Source organism: Notothenia rossii (assembly GCF_949606895.1).
Source record: "Notothenia rossii genome assembly, chromosome: 6".
NCBI classification, from domain to species: Eukaryota; Metazoa; Chordata; class Actinopteri; order Perciformes; family Nototheniidae; genus Notothenia; species Notothenia rossii.
Genome location: NC_136909.1, coordinates 27,846,252 through 27,863,481, shown reverse-complemented (window position 1 = coordinate 27,863,481; position 17,230 = coordinate 27,846,252). Strand labels below are relative to the sequence as shown.

At 44.8% G+C, this 17,230-nt stretch overlaps 1 protein-coding gene across 1 annotated transcript in view; it reads right to left on the bottom strand.

Annotated features, from left to right (window-relative positions):
• The window catches only part of LOC307042216 (monocarboxylate transporter 13), a 31,874-nt gene extending 14,808 nt beyond the window's left edge, over window positions 1–17,066 (bottom strand). The window contains exons 1-3 of the mRNA XM_079685987.1: window positions 16,712–17,066; window positions 15,798–16,062; window positions 15,575–15,718 (exon numbers count right to left, since the gene is read on the bottom strand). Of these exons, the coding sequence (XP_079542113.1) occupies window positions 15,575–15,718; window positions 15,798–15,993 (340 nt within the window). The 5' untranslated portion in view covers window positions 15,994–16,062; window positions 16,712–17,066. The remainder of the gene's footprint in view (window positions 1–15,574; window positions 15,719–15,797; window positions 16,063–16,711) is intronic.
• Between the last annotated feature and the right edge of the window lie 164 nt (window positions 17,067–17,230).

The following is a 17,230-nucleotide window of genomic DNA, read 5'->3' as shown; positions in this document are numbered from 1 at the left end:
TCTGGCCCGCGCGTTTACGTTTGCGCTTTATATTTCAATTTGATTTTTCCCGCTGCTGCTGCTGCTGCTGCTGCTGCTGCTGCTGCTGCTGCTGCTGGCAGGGAGCTGCTGCTGCTGGCAGGGAACTGCTGCGCGGAGTTCCCTCCCCCCTCCCCCCTCCGAGGGAACTCCGCCACACGTCAATCAAATGCGCGCAGCGGAATCAATCCAGAGTGATCCAAAAGTGACAAGAGTGGAAGCAAAATATATCGCCATGTCTTCATCAAAACGTTCAGGGAAAAGAAAAATCGATGATGACCACAGAACATCTCAGTGGGAGACTGAATATTTTTTTGTTGAGTACAGGGGAAACGCAACGTGCCTTATATGCACAGAGAAAATCACTGTATACAAAGAGTATAACGTCAAACGTCATTACTCAACTAAACATGCAGAGTATGCAAAATACCTGGGAGATGAGAGAGAGAAAAAAGTCACAGAGCTAAAAAAAATTCTATGGAAGCAACAAAATCTCTTCAAGAAAGGAAGCAATGAGGCTGATTTAGCAGTCGAAGCTAGCTATGTGGTGAGTGAGATGATTGCTAGGGCGGGAAAGCCGTTTACGGAAGGCAAGTTTGTAAAAAAATGCATGTTGCAGACTGCAAGTATAGTCTGTCCGGAAAAGAAGGGTCAGTTCAACAACATCAGCCTGTCAGCTAACACAGTGGCAGAGCGCATTTCTGACTTATCAAGTGACATATATGAACAGCTGTGCGACAAAGCCACATTTTTCCGTGCATACTCTGTGGCTCTTGATGAGAGTACAGACATCACTGACATCGCTCAGCTCGCAATGTATGTCCGTGGTGTTGATGACAATTTTGAAGTGACAGAGGAGTTGCTTACAGTGAAACCAATGCATGGCCAGACCACCGCTCAGGAGATATTTCAGCAACTGTGTGATGCCATTGCGGATATCGGTCTGCCATGGAAGAGGTTTGTTGGAATTACGACGGACGGAGCGCCATCAATGACAGGGAGAAAAAACGGGCTGGTGGCACTTGTTCAAAGAAAACTGGAGGAGGAGGGTGTGGAGGAGGCTATTGCTCTGCACTGCATTATCCATCAGCAGGCCCTTTGCAGCAAATGCTTGAAGTTTGACAATGTGATGTCTGTCGTTGTGAAATGCATCAACCATATCAGATCCAGGGGCTTAAAGTACCGCCAGTTCCGTGCTTTTTTGGAGGAAATTGAGTCAGAATATGAGGATGTGCTCTACTTCACAGAGGTACGTTGGCTCAGCAGGGGAAACGTCCTGAAGAGGTTTTTTTAGTTGAGAACAGAACTGAAAGTATTCATGCTGGAGAAGGGTGGGATGGCTGTTCCCGAGCTGAGTGATCCCAAATGGCTCATGGACTTAGCTTTTCTTGTTGACATCACGCAGGAGCTGAATGCTCTGAATAAGAAGTTGCAGGGCCAGGGCCAGCTTGTTAGTGCAGCATGACAATGTCAGAGCATTCTCTACAAAACTGATGTTATGGAAAGCCCAGCTCCCTCAGAAAAACCTCTGCACAGCATTCAGTGGTGAGAAGTATATTGATGCCATTGTGAAGCTACAGGAGGAATTCGATCAGCGGTTTGCAGACTTCAAGACACACAGAGCCACTTTCCAAATGTTTGCAGACCCCTTCTCCTTTGATGTGGAAAATGCCCCTGGCGTGCTTCAAATGGAGCTCATCGACCTGCAGTGCAATTCTGAGCTCAAAGCCAAGTTCAGGGAAGTGAATGGGAAAGCAGACAAGCTTGGACAGTTCATGAGAGAATTGCCCCCCTACTTCCCTGAGATTTCCAGGATGTTCAAGCGGACCATGTGCCTTTTTGGGAGCACATATATGTGTGAACAGCTCTTCTCTACCATGAACTTCAATAAGTCAAAGTACAGGTCCAGACTTACTGATGCACATCTTCAAGCCATACTGAGGGTTTCAACTGCTTCCTCCCTCAAACCAAATGTGGCTCAGCTGTGTAAGAGGAAGCGCTGCCAGGTCTCTACCAGCAAGGAGTAGGCAAGAAAGAGCAACTGTACATAGTTATGTTGTGAAGAACAGTTCATGTTAAGAAGATGTTGAAGAACTGTTAATGTTGTATTTTTTAATAAATGTTTTGCGGAATACTTGAAGCGGCCCAGACTTGCCCAGACTCTACGTCCAGCGGCCCCCAGGTAAATTGAGTCTGAGACCCCTGGTTTAGGTCATTATGGGGATGTACATTTAATTTAAATTCATAATAGAAAGACATTTGATGAGAGTATGTTGGATTTCTGTATTCATTGTTTCAGCTTGATAATATCTAAGCACTGGCAGGTAGAAGCAGTATCACCAGGAAATTATTCACTTTATCAGCATCATGGTTTTAGTTGTTTTTGAATCCATAACATTAGTGTGTTTCTTTACCAGAAACATTAGCAGTTCATATTATATTTAGATTTGAGAAATATTACAAGGATTTTATTTAGTTCACCTAAAGATGGTGGGGTTTATTTTGTTGACACAGGCCAAGTATTAGGATTATGAAGCTGCACTGGCAGATAGGAGGTCTACAATTAATCTAGAAAACCTGTTCACAGACGGCTGTTGTGTTAAGACACCCCACCAACAGGCTCCAAGCGGCCTACGCAGTAGTGGGTCAAACACCTGGGGGCCCAGGAGCCCTGAGCGTAGGCTTGAGGGGTGGGTATCAGATTTCTCCACACAGGTTGCTGGCGCCAAAGGAGGACCCCGAGGAGCACAAGGCTGACACAGCGGAGTTCGTCTGGCTAGGACCTTGGACGACATCAGGACGGACCTCGTTATCGTCAAGGAGGTCGACTCGGAAGCGGCCATCAGCGGACTGGAGGAGCAGGATCCTGAGGACATCTCTCCAGCATCGACCCGGAAGCCGCCATCAGCGGGCCGGAGGAGGAGGATCCAGAAGACATCTCTCTAGCAGGCAGCCCAGAAGCCGCCGTCAGCGGGCTGGGGGGACAAAGACACGGCAAGCCAAGACGGCACAGGGGACTCCACTTTCCGCTGAAACAGGTTGATATAGCCGGTGTGGAACTTTGTTTTGATAACCCATTTTTTGAAGGACTTTGTTTTAATAACCCATTTTTTGAAGGACTTTGTTTTAATAACCTATTTTTTGAAGAACTTTGTTTTAATAACCCATTTTTTGAAGGACTTTGTTTTAATAACCCATTTTTGGAGAGACTTTGTTTTAATAACCCATTTTTTTAGGGAAAAGCTGCCCCTTCCCCTTCGTACCAAATGCCCTTGTTGGCTTAGGCGTCGAAGGAGGACGAGCACGATGACTCAGCCGACAAGGACGAATTTTTACATATTTTGGTCTCCCTCCACTGTCATAAGAAGTTGTTATGGTGGACTGTTCCTAAAGGTTTAAAGTGCTATAAATCCCAGCTTCTGATGGATTTATATAAATGTTGGGGGACAGACACAGTAGAAAAGAATGACAGTGGTTATGTTTCAAATGCTGTGTATAAATTGATCTCGTGAGGTGAGATCAAAAGAGGGATTAAAGATTAAAGTTAATTTGTTGGCTCCGAAGCTAATATATTGAATTAATTATTCAGAAGACCACAACTCCCTTTAAATACACATTATCTTAAACAATAGATTACCTGTCAACATTATGCCAGGAAGACCTCAGAAAACAGGTCCACAGACCCCTGCAGCATCGAAAACGTCAACGTTGCAAGCTAACGCTAGCCAAAACACAGAGGCAATGGCCGAGAAGCTGGAAATCCTTGGTGCCATACATGCTATGCAAAGCGACTTTTCAAAGAAACTTGACGATGTGCTTGAGGGAATAGGTGGACTCAAGGGTGAGCTGCAACACCAAGCTAACAGGATCACAGAAGCAGAAGAAAGAATTGGAAAGACCGAGGACGACTTAAATTCCATGCACAGCGCTATCAAAAAGCTACAGGATAAATGCGCCACATTGGAAATGAAGGTGGAAGACCATGAGAATAGGGACCGCCGCAAAAACCTGAGGCTCATCGGCTTGCCTGAAAAAGCTGAGGGTCAAGACGTGTGTGCGTTTTTGGAGCAATGGCTACCTAGAGCCCTGGGCACCGACACTTTTTCCACACCGCCCGTTATTGAGAGAGCACACCGAATAGGACGTCTAATCGCTGCTGGCCAGGACCCAAAACCAAGAGCGGTAATTTTGAGGTTCCTTAACTACAGAGACAAGGAAAACGCCATGCGAGCAGCCCGGAGACAAGGAACAGTGCGTTTTGAGAATCACAACGTCAGATTATATCCAGACCACTCAGCGGAGACTCACCGGCAACAGAAACTCTTCGAGGCAGTGAAAAAGCAGCTACAATCCATGGGGCTCCGCTACGGGATGTTCTACCCGGCTATCTTGGTAGTAACACACAACGGACAGCGACACTCCTTCAACACGGTCCCCGACGCAGAGAAGTTTGTCCAAAAGCTACAGAAGGACGCCAGGCCCACGCCAGTGACAAACTAGAACGTTTAGCTAAACAGAGGCTTTGACACCATGGACTTGCTACAACGAGGTTTGTCTGTTTGTGACGGGATCATAGTTGTTCGGTTAATTCTCTAACTACAGATGATCTTGTGTATGAATGTATGTGTATATATATATATTATTATTATTATTATTATTATTAATTACAACAACAAAAAAAAGAATGTTCATGGTTCTATCCAATAAGAGGCTATTTTATTTGTATTCCTCTGCTCTCTTGTTCTGAAAGATTGGCAAGTGGTCTAAATGTTTAAGCTGGAGCCTACGGAAGTATGGGAGTCTCCACGTCTCTGCGCTACACTGCTCCTCGCTATGAGGATCAAGCATGTAGAGTAACCAAAGTTTTTAGTTACCTAGGGGGTTTTAGGGAAGTTCAGGGGGGATTTTCATGGTGTCTTGCTTATTGTATATATGGTATAATGATTCTACTGTTGTTGGTATTACTTTCTTTTCCTTTTTGTTTCTCTATTTTGATAAAAGAGCAGTAGCTAATAGAGATATCCCTGTGGTGTTACACTATACAATTGACTCCACACTAAATGGCAGGTAAAACAGACATAAAGATCACATCCTGGAATGTGAGAGGATTGAATAAGCTTGTTAAGCTAAAACAGGTATTAGGCAGAATTAGACTTCTAAAATCACAGATCGTTTTTATTCAAGAGTCCCATTTAACTGATATTACTAAAGTTAAAAAAGATGGCCTGGACAAATCTTTGCAGCCCCATTTAGCTCACAGGCCAGATTGGTTATTATTTTGGTCCCCAAATCAATCCCGTTCAGACTTAGCCATGAAATAATTGACCCGGCAGGAAGATACATTATTTTGCAAGGAAAGATATTAGAGACTCAAATTACACTGGTCAATGTTTACGGACCTAACGAGGATAATCATGCATTTTTTAGGAATTTATTTCTTACTGTATCCTCTACTCCTGGACAATATATAATAGGCGGAGACTATAACTGTGTGCTGGACCCAGAGAAGGATCGCTCCTCAGGCATTGATGTTTCTCATCCGCAAGCTAGAAAGGTGCTGCTTCAATCCATAAACGATCTTAATTTAATTGAAGTCTGGAGAAAGCTACATCCTACAAAAAAACATTTTTCATGTTATTCAGGTACTTATAAGAAGTCATCACGTATTGACTACTTTCTGATCTCCATGGCCTTATTATCACATGTGAATGAATGCAGTTATGACAGCATAGTATTGTGCGATCATGCACCCATCTCATTAACCCTCCATATACCGAGGCTTGTTTGGTGTCCTTCTAGGTGGCGCCTCCAAACCAAATGGTTTCAAGACCCAACATTTGTAGAATTTCTTGGTAATAATATTGATAATTATTTTTGTATGAACACAGATCAGACTAGTGCAGGCATAAGATGGGAAGCATTTAAAGCCTTCATTAGGGGCGTGATGATTAGCTATACAAGCTTTAAATCAAAAGCTCACTATAAAGAGTTAACCAACCTTGAGGCTCAAATTAAAACTCTGGAACTCGACCTATACCAAAATGATATACCAGAGAAACATAAAGAGCTCCTTCTGTTGAGAGCTAAGTATAAAGAGCTATCTGCTAGTAAAATTGCAGCAAACCTCCTTTGGTTAAAGCAATCTTACTATGACCAAGGTGACAAAGCTGGCAAGCTTCTTGCATGGAGAATAAAGAAAATGCAATCGGATAGAGCTATAAACTCAATCAAATTAGATAACGGAAACAATACAGTAGATCCAGCTGAAATAAACTCCTCCTTTAGAATATTCTACGAATCCCTTTATAGTTCAGAATACCCAGATAATACTCAGTTACAATCTGAATTCCTAGATCAGTTAGAAATCCCAACTATGACAGAGCAAGATAAGACTGAATTGGATACATATTTAACTTTTAAGGAAATGTCGGAAGCCTTGCGGAATATGAGAAGCGGGAAGACACCAGGACCAGATGGGATCCCTATAGAGATTTATACATTGTTTCCAGACAAACTACTCCCCCCTCTATTAGATATGTTTGAAGAGGCATATGAGTTGGGTACTCTGCCACCATCTTTACGGTCTGCAATTATCACCTTGGTCCCAAAGCCTGGTAAACCACCAACAGAAAGGGGGTCCTATCGTCCCATATCCTTAATGTGTTGTGACACAAAGATTCTGTGTAAAACTTTGGCAAGAAGGCTAGAATCATATGTACCATCCTTAATCTCCAATGACCAGAATGGCTTCGTTCAAGGGCGTCAAGTTTTTCATAATATTCGCACAGTGCTTAATATACTTCATGAAAGGAGTGATGCTAAAGACACCGCAATCCTGTCGTTGGATGCTGAAAAAGCCTTTGACAGGATTGAATGGAAATACCTGATGGAAGTCTTGAGGAGATTTGGGATGGGTGGAAAATATCTCAAATGGTTGAGACTTCTGTATTCAGATCCAACTGCTGAGGTATTAACAAATAACATGATATCCAAACCGTTTAGTCTACACAGAGGCACAAGACAAGGATGCCCCCTATCCCCTCTTTTATTTCTGTTTGCTATTGAACCACTAGCTTTGGCTATCCGGCAACATCAGAGCATTTCGGTGTGAGGATAGGTGAATCTGAGCATATGATTTCCTTATTTGCGGATGATATTATTATTTTTCTGTCCAAGTTGAGAACATCTATCCCAACACTTGTTAGCCTAATCAATTCATTTGGGGAATTCTCTGGATATAAGGTCAATAATTCTAAATCCACTATATTGTTTTTAAATAAAAATGAGAGACAAAACCCAGGGATACCCACCCCCTTTTCAGCTACTCGGGAGGGTTTTATATACCTAGGAATAAAAATCGTCCCGGAAATTGAGAATATTGTCCCCTCCAATTATGACCCCATAATACAATCAGTAACAGAATCTCTGAATAGATGGATGCCAATTCCCATCTCCATGTTAGGCCGTATTAATATTCTTAAAATGTCTATTCTTCCAAAATTTCTTTACCTGTTTCAGTCTATTCCTCTCCCTCTTTCACAATCAGTTTTTTGTAAGCTCAGGCAGCTCTTCTCAAAATTCATATGGAACAACAGACGTGCAAGACTACGGCTCTCCCTTTTACATCTGCCTTATGATAGAGGGGGACTTCAAGTACCTAATCTACAATTGTATTATTGGGCAGCGCAGCTGCGCACAGCCATGTTTTACTTCTCCTCCTCTGACCCTCCAGCATTGCTAGACATTGAACGCAAAACAGCACCGGGCCTATCCCTCCAGTCATATATCTATTGTGCTCATGCTAAAAAACAAAAACAACAGACAAAAAACCCATTTGTTAAAAATACTGTTTCTGTTTGGCATGAAGCACATGTCTATATAGGAGATGCTCCCAAACTATCCCAGTTCTCCCCAATATGGGGTAATGACAACTTTGTCCCCGGAAGAGCGGATGGGGGATTCAAACAATGGGCTACCAAGGGTCTGAGTAGAATAAAAGACTTGTATACAGAAGGAAAACTTATGTCCTTTGATCAGTTGGTTCATAGATATGCCATCCCTAGAAGCCACTTCTTTAAATTCCTGCAGTTAAGGAGCTTCATATCAGCGCAGACTAAATGCTTAGATGAGCCACCCTTGTCAGTTGTGGAGAGAGCCACTCTAAATGATATGGATGCTCGAGGCCAACCATCAGTCATTTATGTTCTGCTGCGGTCCAAATCAAAGGACAACTCACACTCAAGACTCAATGCTTGGAGAGATGATTTGAAAGTAGACATTACAGAGACTGAGTGGGAAAATGCTTGTTTAAAAAGGCACAAACCCAGACTATAAACACTGCACTGAAACTGATACAATATAAATGGCAGTTCAGAACCTATGTTACACCTGTTAAACTGAATCTGTATAATCCTAACATTCCTGATAACTGTTCCAAATGTGACGATAATGTTGGTACTCTGCTGCACTGTATGTGGGAATGCCAAAAAATCCAATCATTCTGGAAAGATATAGTTAACCTGATTGCACGTGTAACTGCTATACAGATTCCTCTCGACACAAAGCTCTGTATATTAGGTATATATCCTGACCAATTTGTACCAAGCCGTAAAGCAGTGCCCTTGATTAATATTTGCCTACTTCAGGCTAGGAGAGTAATTGCACTGAGGTGGAAAAATATGGATTGTCCTACACCTGCATTGTGGCTGCGGGAAATGGCTTCCTGACTCGCTTTGGAAAAATTAACCTATGTGATCAAAAAGAAAGTAAATAAGTTTAAGGAAATATGGGACACATTCATGCACTTCCTTGAAAGTGATCAAACTGAAATTGACGAGTGAAATTGATGGATATCGCTATCAAACACTGGTAGATAAGGAATAATAACAATTCTGCTTATAATAATAACGATAATAATTATATCTAAATATAGAAACTAATTATTCTTTCATATACATTTTTTGTATTATTGTTTCACATCCTTTACTTATATCTGATTGTATTTACTCCTGTTTTATTTCAATCTGTGAGGTTTGCCTGAATGTCCGATGTTGAGGGTGGGGGGAGGGAAGGGTTATTTTTCCATGTGTCAATGTATGTATGTATGACTGTATGTTCTTTCTATGTTGAAAAACCCAATAAATATAATACATTAAAAAATTTAAAAAATCCTGGAGAGCAAAACCATCAGAGTACAGGTTAACATACTCTGTTATGCCACCCCGCTGCTACGCCGGAAAGACATTCCACTCCTTCAAGCTACTAAAGAAGCCGTCATGCACAGTCTACGGAGTATAGAAAGGAGATTGGCCAAGAACCCTATGCAGGCTGAAGCCTACAAAGTGGAAATGGAAAAGCTGATCAGAGCCTGCTCTGTCATCAAGTGTGACCCTGAACTACCAGTAGAGGAAGGTCGTGAGTCGTGGTACATTCCTCACCACATGGTAAGCCATAATGGCAAGAACAGACGGGTGTTCAACTGCTCATTTCAGTATGGAGGGCAAAATCTCAATGACTATCTGTTGCCTGGACAACAGATAGTCTTAGGAGCATCTCTCCTGGGAGTCCTGCTACGCTTCCGAGAGCATGCAATCAGTGGAGATATCAAGGGCATGTTCCACCAGGTTCGACTCCTCCCAGAAGATCGAGACCTGCTCAGATTTGTTTGGCGAGACAGCAGTCAAGATCCTCCTGCGGTGTACGAGTGGCAAGTGTTACCTTTTGGAACGACGTGTAGCCCCTGCTGTGCTAAGTTTGCCCTTCAGCACCACGTCATCGACCATAGTCAGCCAGAGGAAGAGGTGAGGAGCTCAGTCGAGAAGTGCTTTTATGTAGACAACTGCCGACAAAGCGTCCACACCATTGCTGAGGCGAGGTCGCTGATCCGCATCTTCCAAGAGCCCTATGGCCCATAGGGACAGTTGTCAACACACATCCAAGCAGCGACGGACATATAAGGTCTGCCGACGTGAAGGTCAAGGAGAGAGTCTACACCCGACCAGTTGCCAGACTGGTGGTCCTCCCAGCACTTGCATCTGGAGAAGATGAGGACAGTTCTACTCCTGCCATCACATCCAAGCCTTAGGACTTTGTTGCCTTTATTGATGAGCAAATGTATTATATACATTTGGGGGCGGCTGTAGAAAAGGCCCCAAAGTTATAGTTATTGAGATATATATATTATTATACAGAGTTGATACCTGTTAAGTTGTGCCTTCATAGTGGGGAGGGGCTAACCCACGTGTTTTGGGTGACGTCACACATCAGAGGGTAATGTGCGTCAGTAGTTGCAGGAAAGTTATGCCGTCTTAAGCTTCGTATTGTGTGCGTAAGTGTTTGTCCACAGTGCTGCCTGTTCTATTTCGTATATGGCTTCGCCCACTAAGGCTATCGCTATTGGGTAATCCCCCTGCGCCCCCGTGCAGCACTGAAACACTTGTAATCCACGCCCACCCGCAAGGTGGGCCCCACCCTCGGGCTTCCTTCCGGTATAAATAGGAAGGAGGCCCGACAATCTGCTCCCTCTTTTCTTCAGCAAACCACTGCAGTTACTGAAGCACGGAACCATTAAACATCATGCGCAACAACTGCGTCCGAAATTGTCCCTCATGTGGCTCAGGATATGAGCAATGACCAGCACGCAATGTGCGAATCCTGCCTGGGGCCAGAGCACGCGGACGCGGCTCTCAGCCAGCAGGTCGCTTGCTCACATTGTGCCCGTCTCCCATCAGCCGACAGGAAGCGAAGAGCGGACGCTCTAGCTGCTGTGGCCGACGAGGACGATTGGCCCGTCCAGGAGCACGTGGACGCAGGGGCTCTGGCGTGGCTCGTCACCATGACGACCAAAAACACATCTCGAGCACGTGCGCCCGCTCTCAGAGTGTTTCTCAGAGTGGCAGCCTGTGTGTTTGATGGACAGATGGATGAGCAGGCTGATCAGCAGAGGATACGTCCTGCAGTTCGCCTCTTTCAATTATTCATATAGTAATCACATTACCTGAGCCCTTGAGTTGCCTAGAGCTAAATAGTTACAGCATATATTTAGTGATTTTAATGTTAACAGATCATTGATGCAATAACATTTTGACCCAATTTACCTGACTTGACGAATGGAAAAAAACATGGGCGTAGGAAGCATCCTCAATGTGGGTGAGACAATTTAACAGGGGTTGTGGGCAGGTGGTGGAGCTCACCTCCTCTATGGGGGCCCGGGGGCAAGCTCCCCCGGGAAGATTTTTTTTTAAATGTTGAAGTTAAATGCATCAATCTGGTGCACTTTGAGAGCAAACTTAGGGACTAAATCTATGGCAGTTAGTAGGGGCTTGGACTGTGAGCCATAGGGTCGCTGGTTCAAGTCCCTGACCAGACCTACTTTTGGAGTGTGGACTTCTACTTGGAGAGGTCCCAGTTCACCTCCTGCCCTGCCGTGGTGCCCTTGAGCAAGGCACCGGACTTCCCCCTTCCCCCCTCACTCCCATTGCTCCCCGGGCGCTGTACAATAGCTGCGCACTGCTCCTATTAGACTCCTGGTACTAGGATGGGTTAAAAGCAGAGAACACATTTCACTGTGTGTGTGCTGTGTGCTCTGCATGTGTGACCATTAAAAAGTGTTTCATCCCTCCCAATTCTTCTTCAACACCCATATCAAACAGAACTGTAAACAAATTTACTTTTTCTTTCAACATTTATTTGAACAGCAAGTGGAGGCAAAAGTGACTGCACCCAAAACAATAAACTAGCTAACTAGCCTAAACTCAGTAACAGAATGTGGGCAACACGTTCTTCTCCACAGCCGCGCGACCTCCGAGTCAGAAGTCACTTCCCCCTTTTCTCTCCTACGGGTACAGCCGTACAGCCCCTCCCCCTGAACCCCGTTTCCCTGCCAACCCCCCCCCCCTCCCTCCCCTATGCAAGCCCCTCGCTCTGAACCCAGGGCTCGCTACAATACTGTATACTGTATACACAAACTATACAAAAACGCCTTTAAGCTTTGGAGCTTGTTTATCCATCTGTAAGCAACTGCCAGCCAGGCCTCTCAGTCACTCACTCCTGATCGTTCACTGCGCAGTGACAGCTGCTACGGGCCTGATGTGTGAAATTGAAACTGATAGATAGAACAGCCCAGGGCTGGGCCGGAATACTTATAAATGTGGGCCGGTAGGATTTAGGCAAAATAAAAAAGATTTATTTTTATTTATTTTTTTTGGCCCTCCAGACCACACACACAGCACCGGCCCACCGGGGAAACTCCCGGTATTCCCAATGGCCAGTCCGCCCCTGGGTCTCTTCCAACAGGGGGACTCCAGAGGTGGTTCATTCGCTGCAGAAGCCTGCTGTTTTTAACCTATTGTTTATAAACTGCACAGCTCGCGGTATTCCTCTGTCCCAGATATGCCTCCTACCCACGGTCATAATAACCCACGAGCACCGTGATAACACCTCGTGTCGACAGCATGCACACACCTCTCATCCCCTGGGCGTGTACGCGCCTCATGATGAGAGACGGAGTGAAATGTAGCGTGTGGAAACTCCCTCGCAGCCCTTTTGCCTCATGGGCAGCGGCAGCGAGGCTCGTCACCATTACGGCACATCACAGAGAAGCCTTTCTCTCTCTCTCTCTCTCTTTAGAGCAGGTTCCCCTCAAACTGTTGTCAGCCAAAGTAGTATTACTTTGGCTCTATCAGCGAAAAGGGTGAGTGATTTGTCTGCTCTCTCTGTGGCTACGTCATGCCTCCGGATCCAAGGAGATGGCAGCTCAACTGTTTTACGCCCTAACCCGGCTTTTATGCCAAAGGTCATCACAAGCTCTTTAGAGTCATGAGTGATCACCTTGGATGGCTTCTTTCCCCCTCCTCACAGGTCGGAGGAAGAAGCCGCGTCTCATCTCCTCTGTCCTGTGCGCACGCTGTCCTGCTAGTGGCGCGCACGGCTGCCTTGCGCGCATTCTCAGCGCCTGTTTGTGCATTATAGAGAGCGCTCGATCGGGCAGCCTCTGTCTGCACAACGGCTGTCACACTGGCACAGGCATATGTCTCCTCATGGGGTGGATCCCCCGGAGAACATCAATGCGCACTCCACCAGTGGAATGTCCTCCTCCACGGCTTTGCACGTAGGAATGTCAGTGGAAGACATTTGCACTGCTGCATCTTGGTCTTCCCCCTGTTCATGTATTCAATTGTATTTAAGGGAGGTCTCCCATTCCTCTCTGACACATTTTGTACGGAGTGTCTTGTCAGAGTGAGTGACGTCAGGGATCCAGCCGTGCGCTCTCCTGCCTGTCTGCACGCAGAGAGCTGCTGTTCCCCCTCTTTTTGTCACTGGGCAAAGTATGACCTTCGTCTCTACTTTTCACAGTGGCAGGTATGTATTGTTCCCAGCCCTTGTCCCCTCATGGAAAATATTCATGTTATGCTATATTCCAGGGACGGTGATGCGCCATTACGCATGGCACAACAGGCATGGGGTGTTATTGAGCTCGTCTGTGCTTCTAGTACCGGGCGGACCCAGTGGGGCGCAGACTACATCATGCTTCGCCCTTAACCCAATAGCCTTAGAGGGAGAAGCCATATACGAAATAGAACTGAAGTTACCTACTGTAACCCCAGCTTCTATGAGTATTGGCGTAGCCCTCTAAGTGCTGGGCGCCACTGGCTCCACGAATAGCTGAATAAAAGTTATTTTGTATGGGAGCAGATTACCGGGCCTCCTTCCTATTTATACCGGAAGGGAGCCCGAGGGTGGGGCCCACCTTGCGGGTGGGTGTGGACTACAAGTGTTTCAGTGCTGCGCGGGGGCGCAGGGGGATTACCCAATAGCGATAGCCTTAGAGGGCTACGCCAATACTCATAGAAGCTGGAGTTACAGTAGGTAACTACAGTTATGTTGTTCTACACTTCATTATTATTGTGATAAATTCTGTGCCGATGTGGCTTAATGCAGAGTCTCCATGCTCATGTGATCGGTGCATGCTGCGTGCATGTTTATTTTGGCTGCTCATTAAGTCACTTGTCAAGTGAGTCGGCACTCCTGTCTCAAAGTTAGGGGTGTATACACCGTGTTGAGTGGCACAGATCTATTATTAATGTAATAGATAGGCTGCTACAACCCGCTGCTGCAGATACACTCTTTACAACATCAGGAGAATACGTCCCCAGCTGACCCAGAAAGCGACGCAGGTTCTGGTCCAGGCTTTCGTCATCTCACGCCTAGACTACTGCAACTCCCTCCTGGCTGGTCTACCTGCATGTGCCATTATGCCATCCGACCTCTGCAGCTCATCCAGAATGCAGCGGCTCGTCGGGTCCTCAACCTTCCTAAATTCTCCCACACCACGCCGCTCCTCCGCTCCCTTTACTGGCTTCCGGTAACTGCTAGAATCCACTTCAAGACAATGGTACTTGCGTACCATGCTGCGAATGGATCTGGCCCTTCCTACATCCAGGACATGGTTAAACCGTACACCCCAGCACGTGCACTCCGCTCTGCATCAGCCAAACAGCTCGCTGCACCCTCACTGCGAGGGGGACTCAAGTTCCCATCAGCAAAAACACCTGGGTTTGCTATCCTGGCTCCAAAATGGTGGAATGAGCTCCCCATTGACATCAGGACAGCAGAAACCTTACACATCTTCCAGCGCAGACTGAAATCTCATCTCTTTCGACTCCACTTCGAGCGATGGAACTATTAACAAAGCACTTGTATACTAATAAAGGACTGGCTTATCTAAAGCCAGTTGAGTAGCACTTGAAATGTTTTAGCTCTATGAAACCTGATGTACTTATATGATTCTGTTTTCTTCAAGTTTGTACTTTGTTGGTCAAACGCACTTATTGTAAGTCGCTTTGGATAAAAACGTCAGCTAAATGCAATGTAATGTAATGTAGTTTATGTGGATAAATGTTTATGTGGCGTTAAAGGTGAGATATTATGTGTTAACAGTTCATTTATTGCTCCGCTACTCGGCTACTGGAAGTAGCATGTCTGTAGCGTTTCACAATAAGAGCATCGGCTGCCGCTTCCCACCAACCGGAAGTGGAACGTTATTCATTAGCGGTAGCTTAACTTAGAATCTCTGTGTTGCCTGGTAAAGAGTGTTTGACATTATATATTAATGTGTTTATGATGATAAGAGAAGGGAGACATGTTGTATTATAGCTCGTCTAGATTATTATTTATATAGGGTTTGGCATTATTATGTAATAAGTTATATTGATTGTATTTTGTTTATTTTCCCTTGTAGGAAAAACCACACACGGACAAATATCTGTATCTCTGCCTAAATAAGTAAAGAAGTCAAGCCTCATCTTAGCTCCTCATTTCCTCTATTCTGGACCTTTGGACTTAAGTGGTGTTCTGGCCGACACACCTGGGTGAACCTAGTGATAGACAAAAAACTAGTGCCAACACTGAGTTATCTCTAATTCTCCACTACAATCTGAGACCTATAATATATGGATGAAAAACAGTATAATAGGGGACCTTTAAGTTTGATGTTCCCCTGACTAAAACTGACCAAACAAAGTACGTGAAAAGAGAGGAAATGCTTCGAGTGTGTTACCTTGCATGACGCCCATGGTGAGGTAGAGCCACGGCAGACTGAGGTCCAGAGAGGCCAGCAACATTCCAGAGGCTGACAGCAGACCTCCTAGTATGATGACCACCCTCTGAGAAAAACGTAGGGTAAGCACACTGGCCAATGGAGCTGAGAAGGAAATTAAAAACATTACTATAAGAACAATCTCGATTTAGAAACAACTAAAGACTGAGAGCCATGTCTTTACCTCCTAGGTGAAACATGCCGATCGTGGTGGAGGTGACCCATGAGGTAGTGCTGGTCATGACTTGAAAGTGACTCTGGATGTCGAGGAAGAAAAGGCCGAAGTTCTTGAGAACGGCAGCAGTGAGGCCCATGATAAAAAAGGCAGACATGACCACCACCCAGCCGTACCCCCCATCAGGAGGTCTCCTGGAGTTCATCTTCAGCTCCTCTCTGCAGGCTGCTCTGCTGTCTGTGCTGAACGGTTGTAGTCCAACAATCAGATAAATCTAAGGGTTCGGTGATGTAAATGGGCATGCAAAACATTAATAGATACAAAAACTAGCAGCAGTTAGTAACTCTCAAGCATATTGAACATAGGACCTGTTAAACACCCGTTTATTTTGTTCTCAATTCAAATTAGAAGTAAAACCCTCAAGGTACTAAAAGTAAAAGAACCAGTCAGTTAGTAAAATGTCCCATACGTTGTCATACAGTATTTATCAATATTAGATTGCTAACAAAAGTTTAAATGAAACTACCTGGGTCATATTTCAACGTATGAGGCCCCAAACCACATGTGTTGGGAACTAGTCGCATGCCACTAGCTGTAAGATAAGTACAGTAAATAGAAGTATTTCGCGTTCACACACACACACACACACACACACACACACACACACACACACACACACACACACACACACACACACACACACACACACACACACACACACACACACACACACACACACACACACACACACACACACACACACCAAAGTGTCCGTGCAATTAAACACACAGTTGGTATCATAATAATTCGTATTTTTTAGGAATTTATCTTTTCCTTTTTGCATTTTCTTCCAAATTAAACTATTCTTGGCTCACAAATAACGCACAAATTATCAAACAAAGGATATTTAAATGTCTACTCACCGTTTCCCCTTGCTACAGTTCCACTGCTGGCATCCTCAGCATGTTGCAGCTTCAAACACGAGTCCAGCACCGTGAAGAGTTCAAACTCAGCTGACTTTAAAATGTCACTGCGCTCTTATTCTGAAGTTTAAGGTAAGCCCGTTAGAACCTATACAGTCTATGGTTAGAACATCACCCAGGCGACTGTAAAACTGATGATGTTTTAGTTATTATTTCACCTTTTCTTCAACTTTTTCTAAGTCCATGCACGCTCCCGTTTCGTCCATGGTGGGGACTCGACTCGTTCACACAGCTGTAAGCTATAAGTGAATTAATGGACTCTACGTGCACCGGTGAAATGTCACCGATTTAGAAGAAGCTGCAGTTAATGCGCAGCGTACGCAACATCCGGTTTTCAAGAAAAAGTTTACAAATGTATATGCTGGACTGCTCAGAGAGATCATTTTCTTGAGTCTGAATTTAAAAGCACACATCGGAGAAAGACCTGGCTACAGTAAATAGTATTACATTAACATTATT